The sequence below is a fragment of the Chrysemys picta genome, chromosome 15 (assembly GCF_011386835.1).
Source record: "Chrysemys picta bellii isolate R12L10 chromosome 15, ASM1138683v2, whole genome shotgun sequence".
NCBI classification, from domain to species: domain Eukaryota; kingdom Metazoa; phylum Chordata; order Testudines; family Emydidae; genus Chrysemys; species Chrysemys picta.
This window is the reverse complement of record NC_088805.1, coordinates 17,792,801-17,805,653: the sequence shown is the minus strand read 5'-3', so window position 1 is coordinate 17,805,653 and position 12,853 is coordinate 17,792,801. Positions and strand designations below refer to the sequence as shown.

At 40.9% G+C, this 12,853-nt stretch overlaps 1 protein-coding gene across 23 annotated transcripts in view; it reads left to right on the top strand.

Moving 5' to 3' along the window:
- The window catches only part of ARVCF (ARVCF delta catenin family member), a 437,864-nt gene that overhangs the window by 412,676 nt on the left and 12,335 nt on the right, over nucleotides 1–12,853 (top strand). For all 23 annotated transcript variants that reach the window (XM_065568005.1, XM_065568006.1, XM_065568000.1 and 20 more), the window contains 6 exons: nucleotides 5,131–5,258; nucleotides 6,290–6,440; nucleotides 7,674–7,866; nucleotides 9,414–9,525; nucleotides 11,183–11,273; nucleotides 12,318–12,371. In XM_065568005.1, the coding sequence (XP_065424077.1) occupies nucleotides 5,131–5,258; nucleotides 6,290–6,440; nucleotides 7,674–7,866; nucleotides 9,414–9,525; nucleotides 11,183–11,273; nucleotides 12,318–12,371 (729 nt within the window). The remainder of the gene's footprint in view (nucleotides 1–5,130; nucleotides 5,259–6,289; nucleotides 6,441–7,673; nucleotides 7,867–9,413; nucleotides 9,526–11,182; nucleotides 11,274–12,317; nucleotides 12,372–12,853) is intronic.

Sequence of the window (12,853 nt, the reverse complement as noted above, 5' to 3'; positions counted from 1 at the left end):
TTCTAATGAAGTTACCAGCCCATTGCTGAAATAGGGCAGAAGTCCAAGATTTGCTGAGTTTCTCTTTTTTTTTTTTTTTTTTTTTTAATTCTGTAAGAATGTTGGTTTTCATTACTGACACGATTGTTTCCTTTTGGTTCATTTGTCTAGTAGCTTAGGGAACCATTCGCTTTCTCTACAACATGTACTTTTCTGTGACCTTGCAGAGGAACAGCAGTTCCAGTTTGGGATTCCTCTTGCACCATCTGGTGGTAGCTATTGCAAAAGCACTGTTCAAATTGGCTGACGTAGACACCTCAGAAATGGATAACCATCAAGCTACAGTTAGATGTTCTTCAAAGATTGATGGGCTCACTATATAGCTTTGTCACGGTCCCATACACCATCTTTGTACAGAGTGAGCTCCTCTTCTTTGAAACTGTGAGCTGGAGTTTATGCAATGATAGAAAATAAACCAGCAATGCTTTTTTTCTGCTCCAATAACCATTCTTAGGGGTGCAGTCTGTCCTCTCAGCACAGCACATATGTGCATAATTTCCTATGCCTATAGGGACAACTAAACTGCTGAATGGACAAGGGAGAGTATGGCAACCTTGCTCTGAGAAGAATCACCTTGGTTTGGGATTACACTAACATGCCAGGGTAATACACTCACTAAAGTCATTTCCACTCTTGCCAGAATGTTGTTTGACCAGGTGCAGTCTGCACGTAGTCATGTAATCATAGATTTCATGGAGGACTCCACAACAGTGCTATGCACAAGGCCAGGATGTGATCCCTAATCTTGATTTTTTTTCTCTCTCTCTCTTTTTCCCCCCCCTCTTCCTCTGTTCATCTATTATGATGAGATAGAAGTGCTGGAATCTATACCCTCCATTACCATGTGTGGAGAAAGGTGCTTTGAGGTAGTCAACAGTGACCCTATAAAGAGGGAACTGGATGGTTCAGAAGTTGGTAGGTGGATTATAGCACCTTCCCCCTTGGAGTTTGCATTGTGACCAAACATTCATTCCGAACTGACGACTGTTCGGGGACCATGCATAGTGGTGAAATGCACTTTGTAGCCTCTGTCCATGTCACAGGAATCACCACTGTTGGTGGCAGTCTTAGCAAAGAGATTGAGGATTGAGAGGGCCATGGAGACTGAATGCTCTCTCGTCCCGCAAGGTGACCCCTCCAAGTCAGGGTTGAGGCACATTGGTGAGGCAGTGTTGGGAAGCTTGTATTACTTCTGCCTGTTCTGCTACTCTTCTGTGGATAAGGAGAGACCTGTCAGCCTGGCACCTCTGGAGAGTGCTAGATTCACACAAAATATACTCCTCTGCCAACTAAGGAACAATATTAACGGACAGAAGAGAAGCTCATCTGGTCCCCCTCAGTTAGGAAGATGGGACTGCAACAATTATAAAGACAGGCTGGCACAAGAGAACCTCAGACTCCCCTGAAAAGGGGGACACAAATCTGGAGAATATAAATGTTTTAAGGAGGGAAAGGAATATAATTCTTGAGTAGCTGTTCCCATACAATCCCAGTAACTGCCTGGGACGCCTCTATACTCCATGTGAATGCTTGAGTACCAGGGCCGGCTCTGCCATTTTTGCTGCCCCAAGCAAAAAAAAAAAATGCCGCTCGGACTGTGCCTGGAGCCGGCCCTGTTGAGTACTACAATGGCCATGTCACCTGATGTTTCCCGTACCTCCTTGAAAAGCAAAAAGACCCCAGCCAGTTAACTGACTGCTGTACCTTGTTTTTGGCAATGAAAAGGGTATAGATAAATTTAACCCATGATTTTCCAGGAAAAAAATGTTTAAGTTCTGATTCAACACAGCTCTTAAGCACATGCATAAGTTTGTTTACTTCAGTGGGATTTAAATATATGCTTCAGCGCTTGCTGAATTGGGGCCATAATTCAAATAACCTTTTAAAGAAGCAAAAGAAAAGCAATTGACTTTCTTTTTTCTTGTTGACTCATTACCTATCTTTAATGATCCTCTTCCTTTTTTTAATTCCATTTTAAAAATGGATATCGGCAATTATCCATATATTACACAAGTACCTGGAAAAATAATTAAGATGATCTTGAAATTCAGGAAATAGGTTTAGAAGAGAAGCAGGTGCTTAATGGAGGTGAGGCCAGCTGTGCTTCCCAGGACTGTGCAAAAGTACTTCAGGAAAAAAATGTGTGAGGCCTCCACACAGCACTGGAAGGAAATTACAATAATTCAGACAAAGTCTATCCTCTAATAGCAGAACTGGCTTCATTAGGACAGAAAGGCAGATGGAGAAAATACAAAAGTTTTTTTTAAGTGAATATAATGTTTAAGAAAAGTGTGAGGTTGAAACCAATGAGGAAAATCCCTCAGGCAGAGTGGTAGCATTATCAGTACAAGGTTCTCATCTTTGCTAATGTGCATCAACTCATGAGGGGCACTCATAGTAGTCCTGTTTCAGCAATCCCCCTCATCCTACAAGGCTAGCCAGGCTGGTATGGGAGGGCTTTAGAATAAGCAGTAATTGGCAGGAGGATGAAAACATGGGGGGGTTATTTTGGGAGCGGGGTCATTCACCAAATTGTCTGTTTAAGGGATTGCACCCCGAGCAGAAATGTACTGGTAATTAATAAAGGAAGTGCTGATAGTAAATTAGACAAGAAAAAAAAGGGATGCTCCTACACTCATGCTGGAAATACAGGGAAACAAGCAGGAAAAACAGGAGCCTGTCATGCATGAGGAAAAGTAACGACAGAGGCATGGTGGGAGACACGTGACTGGAATTCAAATATCTAAAGGCAGGTTCTGTCGGCAGTAGGTGGGATGTGGAGGGGGGAAATGGAGGTGATGTGGTTACTGTGTATCAATAATAATGTGTATCAATAATATAATAATAATCACTAATATGAAGAGATGAGGAAGATGAAAGTGTCTGGGTTCAGATAAAGGATACAAAACCTGGCATTGATGATGAGGATAAATTATAAGCTATTTAACTAGGGAGCAGAGGAAGATGAACCTCTCCTGGAATTGTTTCCAAGAATGTCAAAGATATGACTGGACCATTTAAAGCAGTGCTTTTAAGTGGACACTGACTGAAGAATTGCCAACTACTTAACCACAGACAGCTATGAGCTCATATACAGACCTGATATCCCTCTTATGATAATGTTTTGTGTGTTGTAACACTACCTTTATCCTTCTGGCTTGTCTGATGTATGTTTAAAGTTAAAATTTCAATATAAAGATTATACAAAGTGTCAAAATTCCAATAAATGATCAGTGAGAGAATTTAATTCCAGAGATTAGTTAATGGAAAAAAGGATACAATCCATATATTGTCAAAGAATATTTTTACTTGATGTCGGATAGTTCCCTATTTCAAATGTGGAAGCAGCAATACAAGGTCTGGCATGCGGGTAGAGGGGAACTGAGAGGGGGAGTGGTTACAAATTTAGCGAATTTGTGGTGCAAATGAATTCTAGAAAGTCACAATAGCAATGAAGTTCTTTTCCCTGCTAATAACACTCAGCTCACGGGAGTGTTATCCTCTTTTACAATTGGGGAAACAAAGGCACCGAGTGGTTGAGTGACTTGCATAAGGTTAGTCTTTCAGTGTTAGTGGTTCTATTCTTGACAAATCCTGTCTTTCCCAGCCTCCTGCTCTAGCCATTCAGTGATACTGCATTCTATTAGGACAATTCCTCTTCGAAAGGATTGAAGTGACATTTAGTGAGCAGTGTAAAATCAGCTGTGGTACTAAGTATAACGTGTAGAGAAAAAAGAGGTAAGAATTTATGCAGTATAAGAGATGAAAGGCCAACAATACCAATAGAATTTAAAAATACAAGGAAGATTTAAAAAAAAAATGTGGTTGAAAAGAAGGTAGTAAAAGACCTGAAATACAAAAAAGGATGATCGTCTGTGGGAAGTGGGTAATTGTAGTGATTGGAGGAAATAGATATAAGGCATGCAAGAATAAAATAAGGGAGGCTAAAGAGAAATATTCCTGTCTAGGGCAGTCAAAGGAGAGAAGAAAGAGTTCTATAAATACACTGAGAGAGATACTAGGGGAAAATACAAAAAGCTGTTGTGAAACATGCTCTTAACAATACTACCATAGACTAAAAGCACCTGCGATCCTCAGATTTCAATGGGTGCTTATACAAACGTCAGTTCATGTAATTAGTATGACAAAGCCTTTCCAAAGTAAATAAACACCTTCCACGTTGTACAGCACCTAGCACACTGGGGTGCTGGTCCATGCCTAGGGCTCCTAGGCGCTGCAGTAGTACACACAATGCATAATAATAACTATATAGATGAAGACACTGAGGTTACTGTCAATAACTTGCCCAAGATCACTTGGGAAGTCTGTGGCAGAACTGGAAATAGATTCAGAATCTTCTAACTCCAGTCCTGTGCCTTACCTGTAAAACTGATGTACTAACTCTGGGAATATTCTTTTAAAGTGTGTTCCATCTACATCAGCCTCTAGATTTAATACAATGCTTGTATAGCTCTTCGTGTAATAACTGAACCAAAATTATTCAGTTGTATTTCTCCCCCTCCCTCCAGGTGATGATTCTCATCAATCCAACTTTCCATGGCCACCTTTCAGCAGGCAGGCATGGGAGTGGGGCATATGGTATGACTATGCTGTACGCTCCCAGTTTGGGCATTATTAATCATGCCTAGAATGTGACTGAAATTGAGTATACAAAGCAGTGCAAATTGAATTCACACCCAGCTTAGCAATGCAGCTATGAATTTGTGCAAACAGACCCAAGCTCGTGTCACCCGGCTATGCATACACATGCTCAGTGTGATTAAATATATGGAATCAAAGTAACACAAAGGCTTCTAAACATTCGGCTGTGAGATGGGCTCTCCTTCCTGAAAATGAGCAGAGTGAATTTGTGTGCAGGGGCTCTCCAAATTGCAGCATTAATATGTCCTACTGTTGAGTTCCAGCAAGTGCCACTTTAAGCAGGTGGGAATAGAATAAGCTGGATTTAACTGAAATCCTTATCCTTACTCTGGCAGTGTAGTGTGTTCTGACATGTTTCTCATACATGGTGAAATAAAGACATGTCAAATATTGATCCATATGTTGCCTCGCCTGTTTTTCCCCCTTCAGGCTTTGAATTGCTCTACCAGCCAGAGGTGGTCCGGCTCTACCTCTCAATCCTCACTGAAAGCCAGAACTTCAACACTTTGGAAGCTGCAGCAGGGGCTTTGCAGAATCTCAGTGCTGGAAACTGGACAGTGAGTCTAGCCTTTTCCTTTGCTTAATCCTAGTTAGAAATTGGTACAATGGAAATTCCCTTTAAGCCCTCTAGGACTGATGTCACTTGATAGCCTGGAAATTGCACTCTGTTACTTTTCTTTTGTGAATCTCTTTGGGAAGATTTTTAGCTTTTGGTTTGAACAAAGGGATTAGCTTTTAGAAAAGGTTTCAGTGTTACATAGGGAATGCAAATCTTAAAATGAGCAAATTTTACTTTTTAGACCACTTATCTGCTGCTGCTTTCATTTGTGGGTTTCTTCAGCAGTGCTTGTTTTTAGAGCTGGGTAACCGTATTTACCCCAGGGCTGGGTATTGTCCTGATTCATCAGATAACACTGGGAGTTGCATCTCAAAATTGCCACTAAAGCCTTCCCATAAACCCTCCTCCCCCTACAGTAATCAGTCCACTCTTAGCAAAGAATACTGGAATGTTTCTGGACGTGACAAAGTGAGGTCATCCACAGCAACCCCAGGTCTGTGAAGTAGTAGTTTGAATGGGGAGTCGCTTTTTAAAATATAATTATTTACAGACATGCATGATACAAAGAATAGAAACAAGTAATTTTTTAAAAGCTAACAGGAGCTGTCCATGTCTTGCTGTTCCCGCTAAGTGACCTTTTTTCTGATGGAGAGGAATACATTTTCCATTGAGGTCTATATAGTAGCCTATATTCTTCCTCTGCTGCTCTTAAATGTTTATAGAACAGATCATATTTCTTCCCCACTCCGTCTTCTCCTCTCCTTCCCCCCGCCCCACCTCCCCTGCCACCAGCTATAAGATGAAATACTATCTACCTCCTTTTCGCGCTTGGTGCACGATGGACTTGGATGGACGGTGGGATAAGTCACACACATGTTGCCATGCAGAGAGTAAGGAAGAACTGTTTGCATAAGGGGAAATTCTTCAGTTTCATGCTGGAAAAAAATCAGACCCCATCACTGAAAGAAATGCAGGAAAACGGGTCTCTAAATTCACAATATTGTGTGTTTTCTTCCTGTGTGCACACAGTGGTCCACGTACATCCGTGCAACAGTACGAAAGGAGAGAGGCTTACCAGTCCTCGTTGAGCTTCTTCAGTCTGACTCTGACAAGGTTGTGAGAGCTGTGTCAATTGCACTGAGGAATCTGTCTATGGATCGTCGCAATAAGGATCTCATAGGTACCTTCTGGGCTTCTCTTACAGGAGTGTGACCCCATAAACACATGGGCACTGTAAAATTGTTTAGGCTTTTGTCAAGTATAGGAGCTGAGGTTTATTCTGCATACAAATCCATTAGCATTATCTAGGAGTCTTGCGCACATCCCAAGCGAAGAATTGCCATCTAAAAATTCAGTTTCAGCCCATCCAGTTTCTATACATGCACATGGTGTGATTGAATGGAAATGAACCTTTACTTTGCAGCAGATCTCAAAATAATTTGCAAAAGTATAATGGCTTTTGATTTGATATAATTCCCCTTTGGCCCCCTTTGCTCTGTCAATGAACCCTGCCTCGCCTCTCCCACTCTCAGCTGTTTGCCTTCTCCTGTGCTATCCCCTGTATCGAGAAGCCTGGTACCCAAGTCCCCCTTAAAACTCAGCTTCTCTGCAGTGCTCCCCAAAGCTAATCCACATTAGCAAAAATGCAGCCGCTACTCATTAAATGAAAGTGGCAGAGGCTGAGCTCCAAGTCAAAGCCTTTGTGTGGGTCTCCCAGTATATTTCCTGGGCGATTTGCCCGATCTGTTTAAACTGTAACCTCACCAAGCAAGGAAATGTGCCGCATACAGAGCACAGATGCTGATGCTTAATCAATACAAATCTCCAATTCTACTTTAATACGCCTACGTTTCATAAAAACCACATCCAGTGTAGAGCTGTAGCTACCAAATAACACACATCTGGGAGTAATGGGCCCAGGACTCCTAGGCTTTTCTTCAGTGCTACCTAGCGTGAAGGCCAAATGGACATTCTTACCTTCTAGGGGAAGTTTAATAGATGCATTGTTGCATACCTTGCCCCTGCAGACCTCTTACAAGGCTACATTGAGTAAGCGTTGTGTGCATGCATTAGCATTAATAGGTTAGCCTCAGTTTATGAATGCTTGTTTGCCTCAGGCACAGCAAAGTGTGATGTGTTGGCTGTGAAATTCTCAATAAATGTTTCAAACTTTTTTGCCTCTGATACCTGTAGTATTGATTATGCAGAATGAGTTTGCTTTAGATATCCGTTCTCAAACATCTTGAGAAAGTTAATGATAAATGCAGTAAGAAATAGTCTTGAGATTCAAGGAAATTACATTAGAAAATCTTCAGACTTTGGGAACTTCCTTATATTTTAGCTTTCAGGACAGGAAGCTGTTTCTTGAAATGATTATCAGGTCTGACTAATGGTAGCTCTTCCCCTTATCTAGGTAGTTATGCCATGGGTGAACTGGTAAGAAATTTGCCTAGCAGGCAGCAGAGATCTGCTAAAAACCTGGAAGAGGATACAGTGGTTGCAGTCTTGAATACCATCCATGAAATCATTACTGACAGTTCAGAAAATGCAAGGTCCCTGATCCAGACACAGGGCATTCAGAAGCTGGTAGCTATCAGCAAGTCAAGGTAGGTTTCTTACTATAATAGAAAACAAAGTAAAGAGGATACTGTCGTCCATGAACCCCACTGTGGTGCTTTGTGATGGTGCCCGGACATCTTGACCTTTCAGATGTGTAACTGAAGCACTTAAAACATGCAATAAAAACAAATCCTACATCAGTGCCTTTAATGGGTTTAGTTGACTTAAGAGATCAAATCAATAAGATATGTTCTGTCATCTCAGGATATAATCTCTTTGTTTGATATATGCCTTAGCATTATACATGCATTTATCAGACATCATTTGCAGTGAAGCTGAGACCTGTGTTTGCAAAGCAGGAGACCTTTATCCTATGACATTCCATTCCTGAAATGCCAATGATGCAACTTTATTTCTGTTCAGAGGAATGGTTAATGATTTGCAGTGATCATTCTGTCTGAAGGACAGCAGTGATCATTTAAATGATGCTTTTGTACCATGTAGCCCTGTTGAAAAACTGTATCCTGATTGGAGAAGGGCTTCCTTTTGTACTTCAGCCAAGTAGAAATTAGCTCATTCGTAAGTGCCTTTTTAATAAACTGTTGAGAGGCTGGCTGGAGATTTCTTTAACCTTTGCCTTTTCATCAGTAAGGCCTTGTCTACATAGTGCTTTAGTCCACACCAGAGGGGTATACATTTTAGTTTGTGCTAGCGTGTCACTCACTAACTGGCCCATGTGGATTCCGCTGGCATGCACTAAAAGTGCCCTACTGTGTGTTGTTGTAGTCACAGTAGGGAACTTGGTGTGCACCAGCACGGTCCACGCATCCCAGTTAGTGTGTGACCTGCTAACACAGACTAAAATTTGCACCCCGCTGGTGCAGACGAAAGCAACATGTAGACAAGCCCTAAGTAAGAGTCAGCCAGAAATCAAGCCACATGAGGCTCTGTATAGCAGACTGGTACTGACTTGGCAAGGAATGAAAGAAAAATGCTTTTCAGGTGATAATTAGCTATGTTCGTTCTTTGATCCTTATTGTCCTACGGAGTGTATTTCAAACCACTGGGTGATTTCAGCTAAATTCAGTTTTTTATATACACTCGGACCAAAATTTTGAAAAGTAGCCTCTGGATTTGTTTGGACTCCCCAACTTTAGACATTAAGTTCTTGTTTTCCAGAAGTGATTGAGTATTGATTTCTTTTGGAGTTTTGGGTGCCCAAAACTTCTGCTTTGACCTATATAAATGCCTGTTGAAATCTACTAAGCAAAAGGACAATGTTATCCAACTGGCCTCTGTACCTGCACACTATGCATATGAAAATCAGACATCTGCATATTTAACTACCTCTTTTGCAGATGTCTCTTGTCTGAGCAAATTTGTGTTTACACATGCAGATAAATGGACCCACATTAATAGAAGCCACTACAGAATTTGGCCCAAATAATGTATTTTTAGAGCTGTCATATATTGTATCGCTTCTTGGGAAATAACAGACCTGCTAGGAAGTTATGGGGTTTAGCGTAAAGGGGTCAACATATGAATGAGTTTGCATTCCTAATGTTTGAAGCTCTAATTTTGTCTCACAAATTAGCCAGTCCCCCAGGGAAACAAAGGCAGCATCTCATGTTCTTCAGATGGTCTGGAGCTACAAAGAGCTACGAAATGTCCTACAGAAGGATGGATGGAACAAATCCCATTTCCAGGTAAAGATGCAGAGTCCTAGTCCAGGTCAGTGATCACAGAAAGCCCCATGAAGGTGTTTTATCCTTCACTCCATGTTCAGGCCCTACTCCCACTAATGACAATGGCAGGCAGACCAAGACCACTAAGTTGGTGTTTTCCAGTGATAAAACAATTACAGTAAAATTATGGTATCATAAAATGCAGTTACTGGGTACATATCTAGAAGATCTGTGGGATGTGCCTTCCACATTTTAGGGGTTATTCCACCTTAGAGGTACCAAGTCTAATCCATACAAATATACATCAAGGAAAGACTTGGCCCATTTTTATCTGTTGCTGCTCCTTTGGGACACAGTCCATGTAGCATGTTGGGCATCTGACTGTTCTTTATGTGAAGCTGCTACTCCTTTCTCTATCTGAAAAGTAACTGGCTTTCACCGTGGCCTGTAAAGCAGCTACTGGTTTGCCCAACCAGGTGATGAGGGAAGGAGAAATCATCAGCAAAACTTCAGTGAAATGAAAAATACGCAGAATCCCAAATTAGATTCCAGCTGAAGATCAATTTATCAAGAGGGGGTGGAGTGTGAACAGGTTTCCATACATTTTTTTTCAAGTTATTACTTTTTTAAAAAATTGGTTTTACTTCTTACTCTGTTTGCAGCAGCTTCTCAGAACATAAGAATGGCCACACTGGGTCAGATCAATGGTCCATCTAGCCCAGTATCCTGTCTTCTGATAGTAGCCAGTGCCAGGTGCTTCAAAGGGAATGAACAGAACAGGGCAATTATCAAGTGATCCATCCCCTGTTGTTCAGTCCCAGCATCTGGAAGTCAGATCCCTAGGGACACCCAGAGCCCGGGGTTGCATCCCTGACTGTCTTGGCTAGTAGCCATTGATGGACCTATCCTCCATGAATGTATATAATTATTTTTGAACCCAGTTATAGTTTTGGTCTTCACAACATCTCCTGGCAATGAGTTCCACAGGTTGATTGTGCGTTGTGTGAAGAAGTATATCCTTTTTTTATTTAAATCTGCTGTCTGTTAATTTCATTGGTTGCTCCCTGGTTCTTGTGTTATGTGAAGGGGTAAATAACACTTATTCACTTTCTCCACACCATTCTTGATTTTATAGACCTCTATCATATCACCCCTTAGTTGTTTCTTTTCAAAGCTGAATAGTCCCAGTCTTTTTAATCTCTCCTTACATGGAAGCTGTTTCATACGCTTCATTATTTTTGTTGCCCTTCTCTGTACCTTTTCTATTTCTATTGCATCTCTTTTGAGATGAGATGATCAGAACTGTGCACAGTATTCAAGGTGTGGGCATACCATTTATTTATGTAGTAGCATTATATTTTTTGTCTTCTTATCTATCCCTTTCCTTATGATTCCTAGCATTGTTAACTTTTTTGACTGCTGCTGTACATTGAGTGGATAGTTTCAGAAAACTATCCACAATGACTACAAGATCTTTCTTGAGTGGTAACAACTAATGTAGACCCCTTCCTTTTGTACGTATTGTTGGGATTATGTTTTCCACTGTGCATTACTTTGCATTTGCCAACATTGAATTTCATCTGTCATTTTGTTGTCTAGAGATCCCTTTGTAACTCTTCACAGTCTGCTTTGGACTTAACTACCTTAAGTATCCTTACTCTTCCATTTTGTCTTCTAGTCTGTTTCTGCAGCACCAAAGGGATCCAAAGGTACTTCGGGCAAATCTGGCTATGATGATAGTACTCTGCCACTGGTGGATAAAAGTCAAGGTCAGTTCTGCTCGTTGGTGTGGGCCATAATGATTTTCCTTGTGCTGTTTGCCATGTCTGTGAAGTGTATTTCTCTAATTGGATAAATATCAGTTATTACTTTTTTTTTTATAGTGCCTTTTATCCAAAGATCCTGAAGCAATTGACATTACAGACTATATAGACAATGATCACTTCCCTTGCATGAAATGTATGATACCCAGTTCAGGATGAAAAGTTCAGTTGAAGCCTGTAGGGAGTATTTTAGATAGGCATGAAGTAACTACCCAGCAGGAAGTTAGCCAAGGAGCAGGCTAACTATTGTGGTAAATGGATGGTATTTTTACTAACCACAAGTCATCAGATCTTGGTGTTATATCTCATGCAAAGAGCATCACCTCTAGCAATGCCCTTGGACATTTGTTCAGTGCTGATTTATTTGACGTACCCTCCATTGAATCACCAGCCCAGTTTCCTGTGTGACTTAGCTTTGCAGTAGAGATATTCTATCCGAGTACTGACCCAGACCCAACTGTGCTTAGTTTGTCAGATTTGACAATAATTGCACCAGTGGTGCCAGGGCACCAGACCATGTTGATTTCCTTAGTCCTTTAATTTTGATCATGATGGAAATAGAAATCAATATTAAAATTACCCTCTTGAGGCCTTTGATTGCCTACTGATTGCTCTTCTCTCTGGGCAAAGAAAGGAACCTCATCCCATCTTGGATGGGTCCAGAGATAAATTCTAGAAAATATAGGTGGTTCAGAGCTGCCACCAAGTATGTGGCGTCCTTCGGATAGAGGAATGTATGTGATTCAGAGCCATGGCACGAGGGAGGTCAGTTTAGCATTCTCTTTGGGGGCCTAACTCAGAACCTTTCTTTGTGAATTATCAGAACCTTAATATTGTTTCATTATAGCCTCTTGTGTCCTCATTATAGTCTCTTGAGTGCAATAAATCATTGTCTCCTCTACTTCCTCCAGCCCTGTGATTAATCCCAGCCTGTTCTGTTTTCATGTCAGTAAGCATGATACAACTAGTTTCAATGCTTCTGTTTTGTAGATAATGAGAAGGCTGGAAGTCGTGATATGATTCCTCTGGATGAACTTGGTCCAGGTAAATGCAGTCCCGGATCGACCCCCTGTCTATTTCAATAGAGCACACTGTCACTCACAAGAAAGTTCAGCGCTTTCTCTGGGAGGTATTCTTTCATGTGGATAAAGCTGACATTTAAAAACAGAACTTTTCCTTCCAAAAGATCAGTTGTCTGGTGGTTTTTTGTTTTTTTTTTAAATGTGTATACTGCATATATACCAGTATCCCCACTACTTTTTAACCAGATCATGAAAATATACTGAGAGCTTCCTGCATTTTAATCTCTTTGCTTTGAAGTGGTTGCATCCTGGAGTTAAAGATCCAAAAGCCATCAGATTTCAACTATTGTTTTTTTTTAAAAATGGGACACTAATTTTGTGAGCTTTAAATCTACTTGTATATCATATTCTGTCTGAAAACGTTTTTCCTGCTGTTCTTACAGGTTAGCACGAAAAATGACCCTACTTGAAAGAGGCTAGAGGAAAGAAGTACTTTATTGTTCA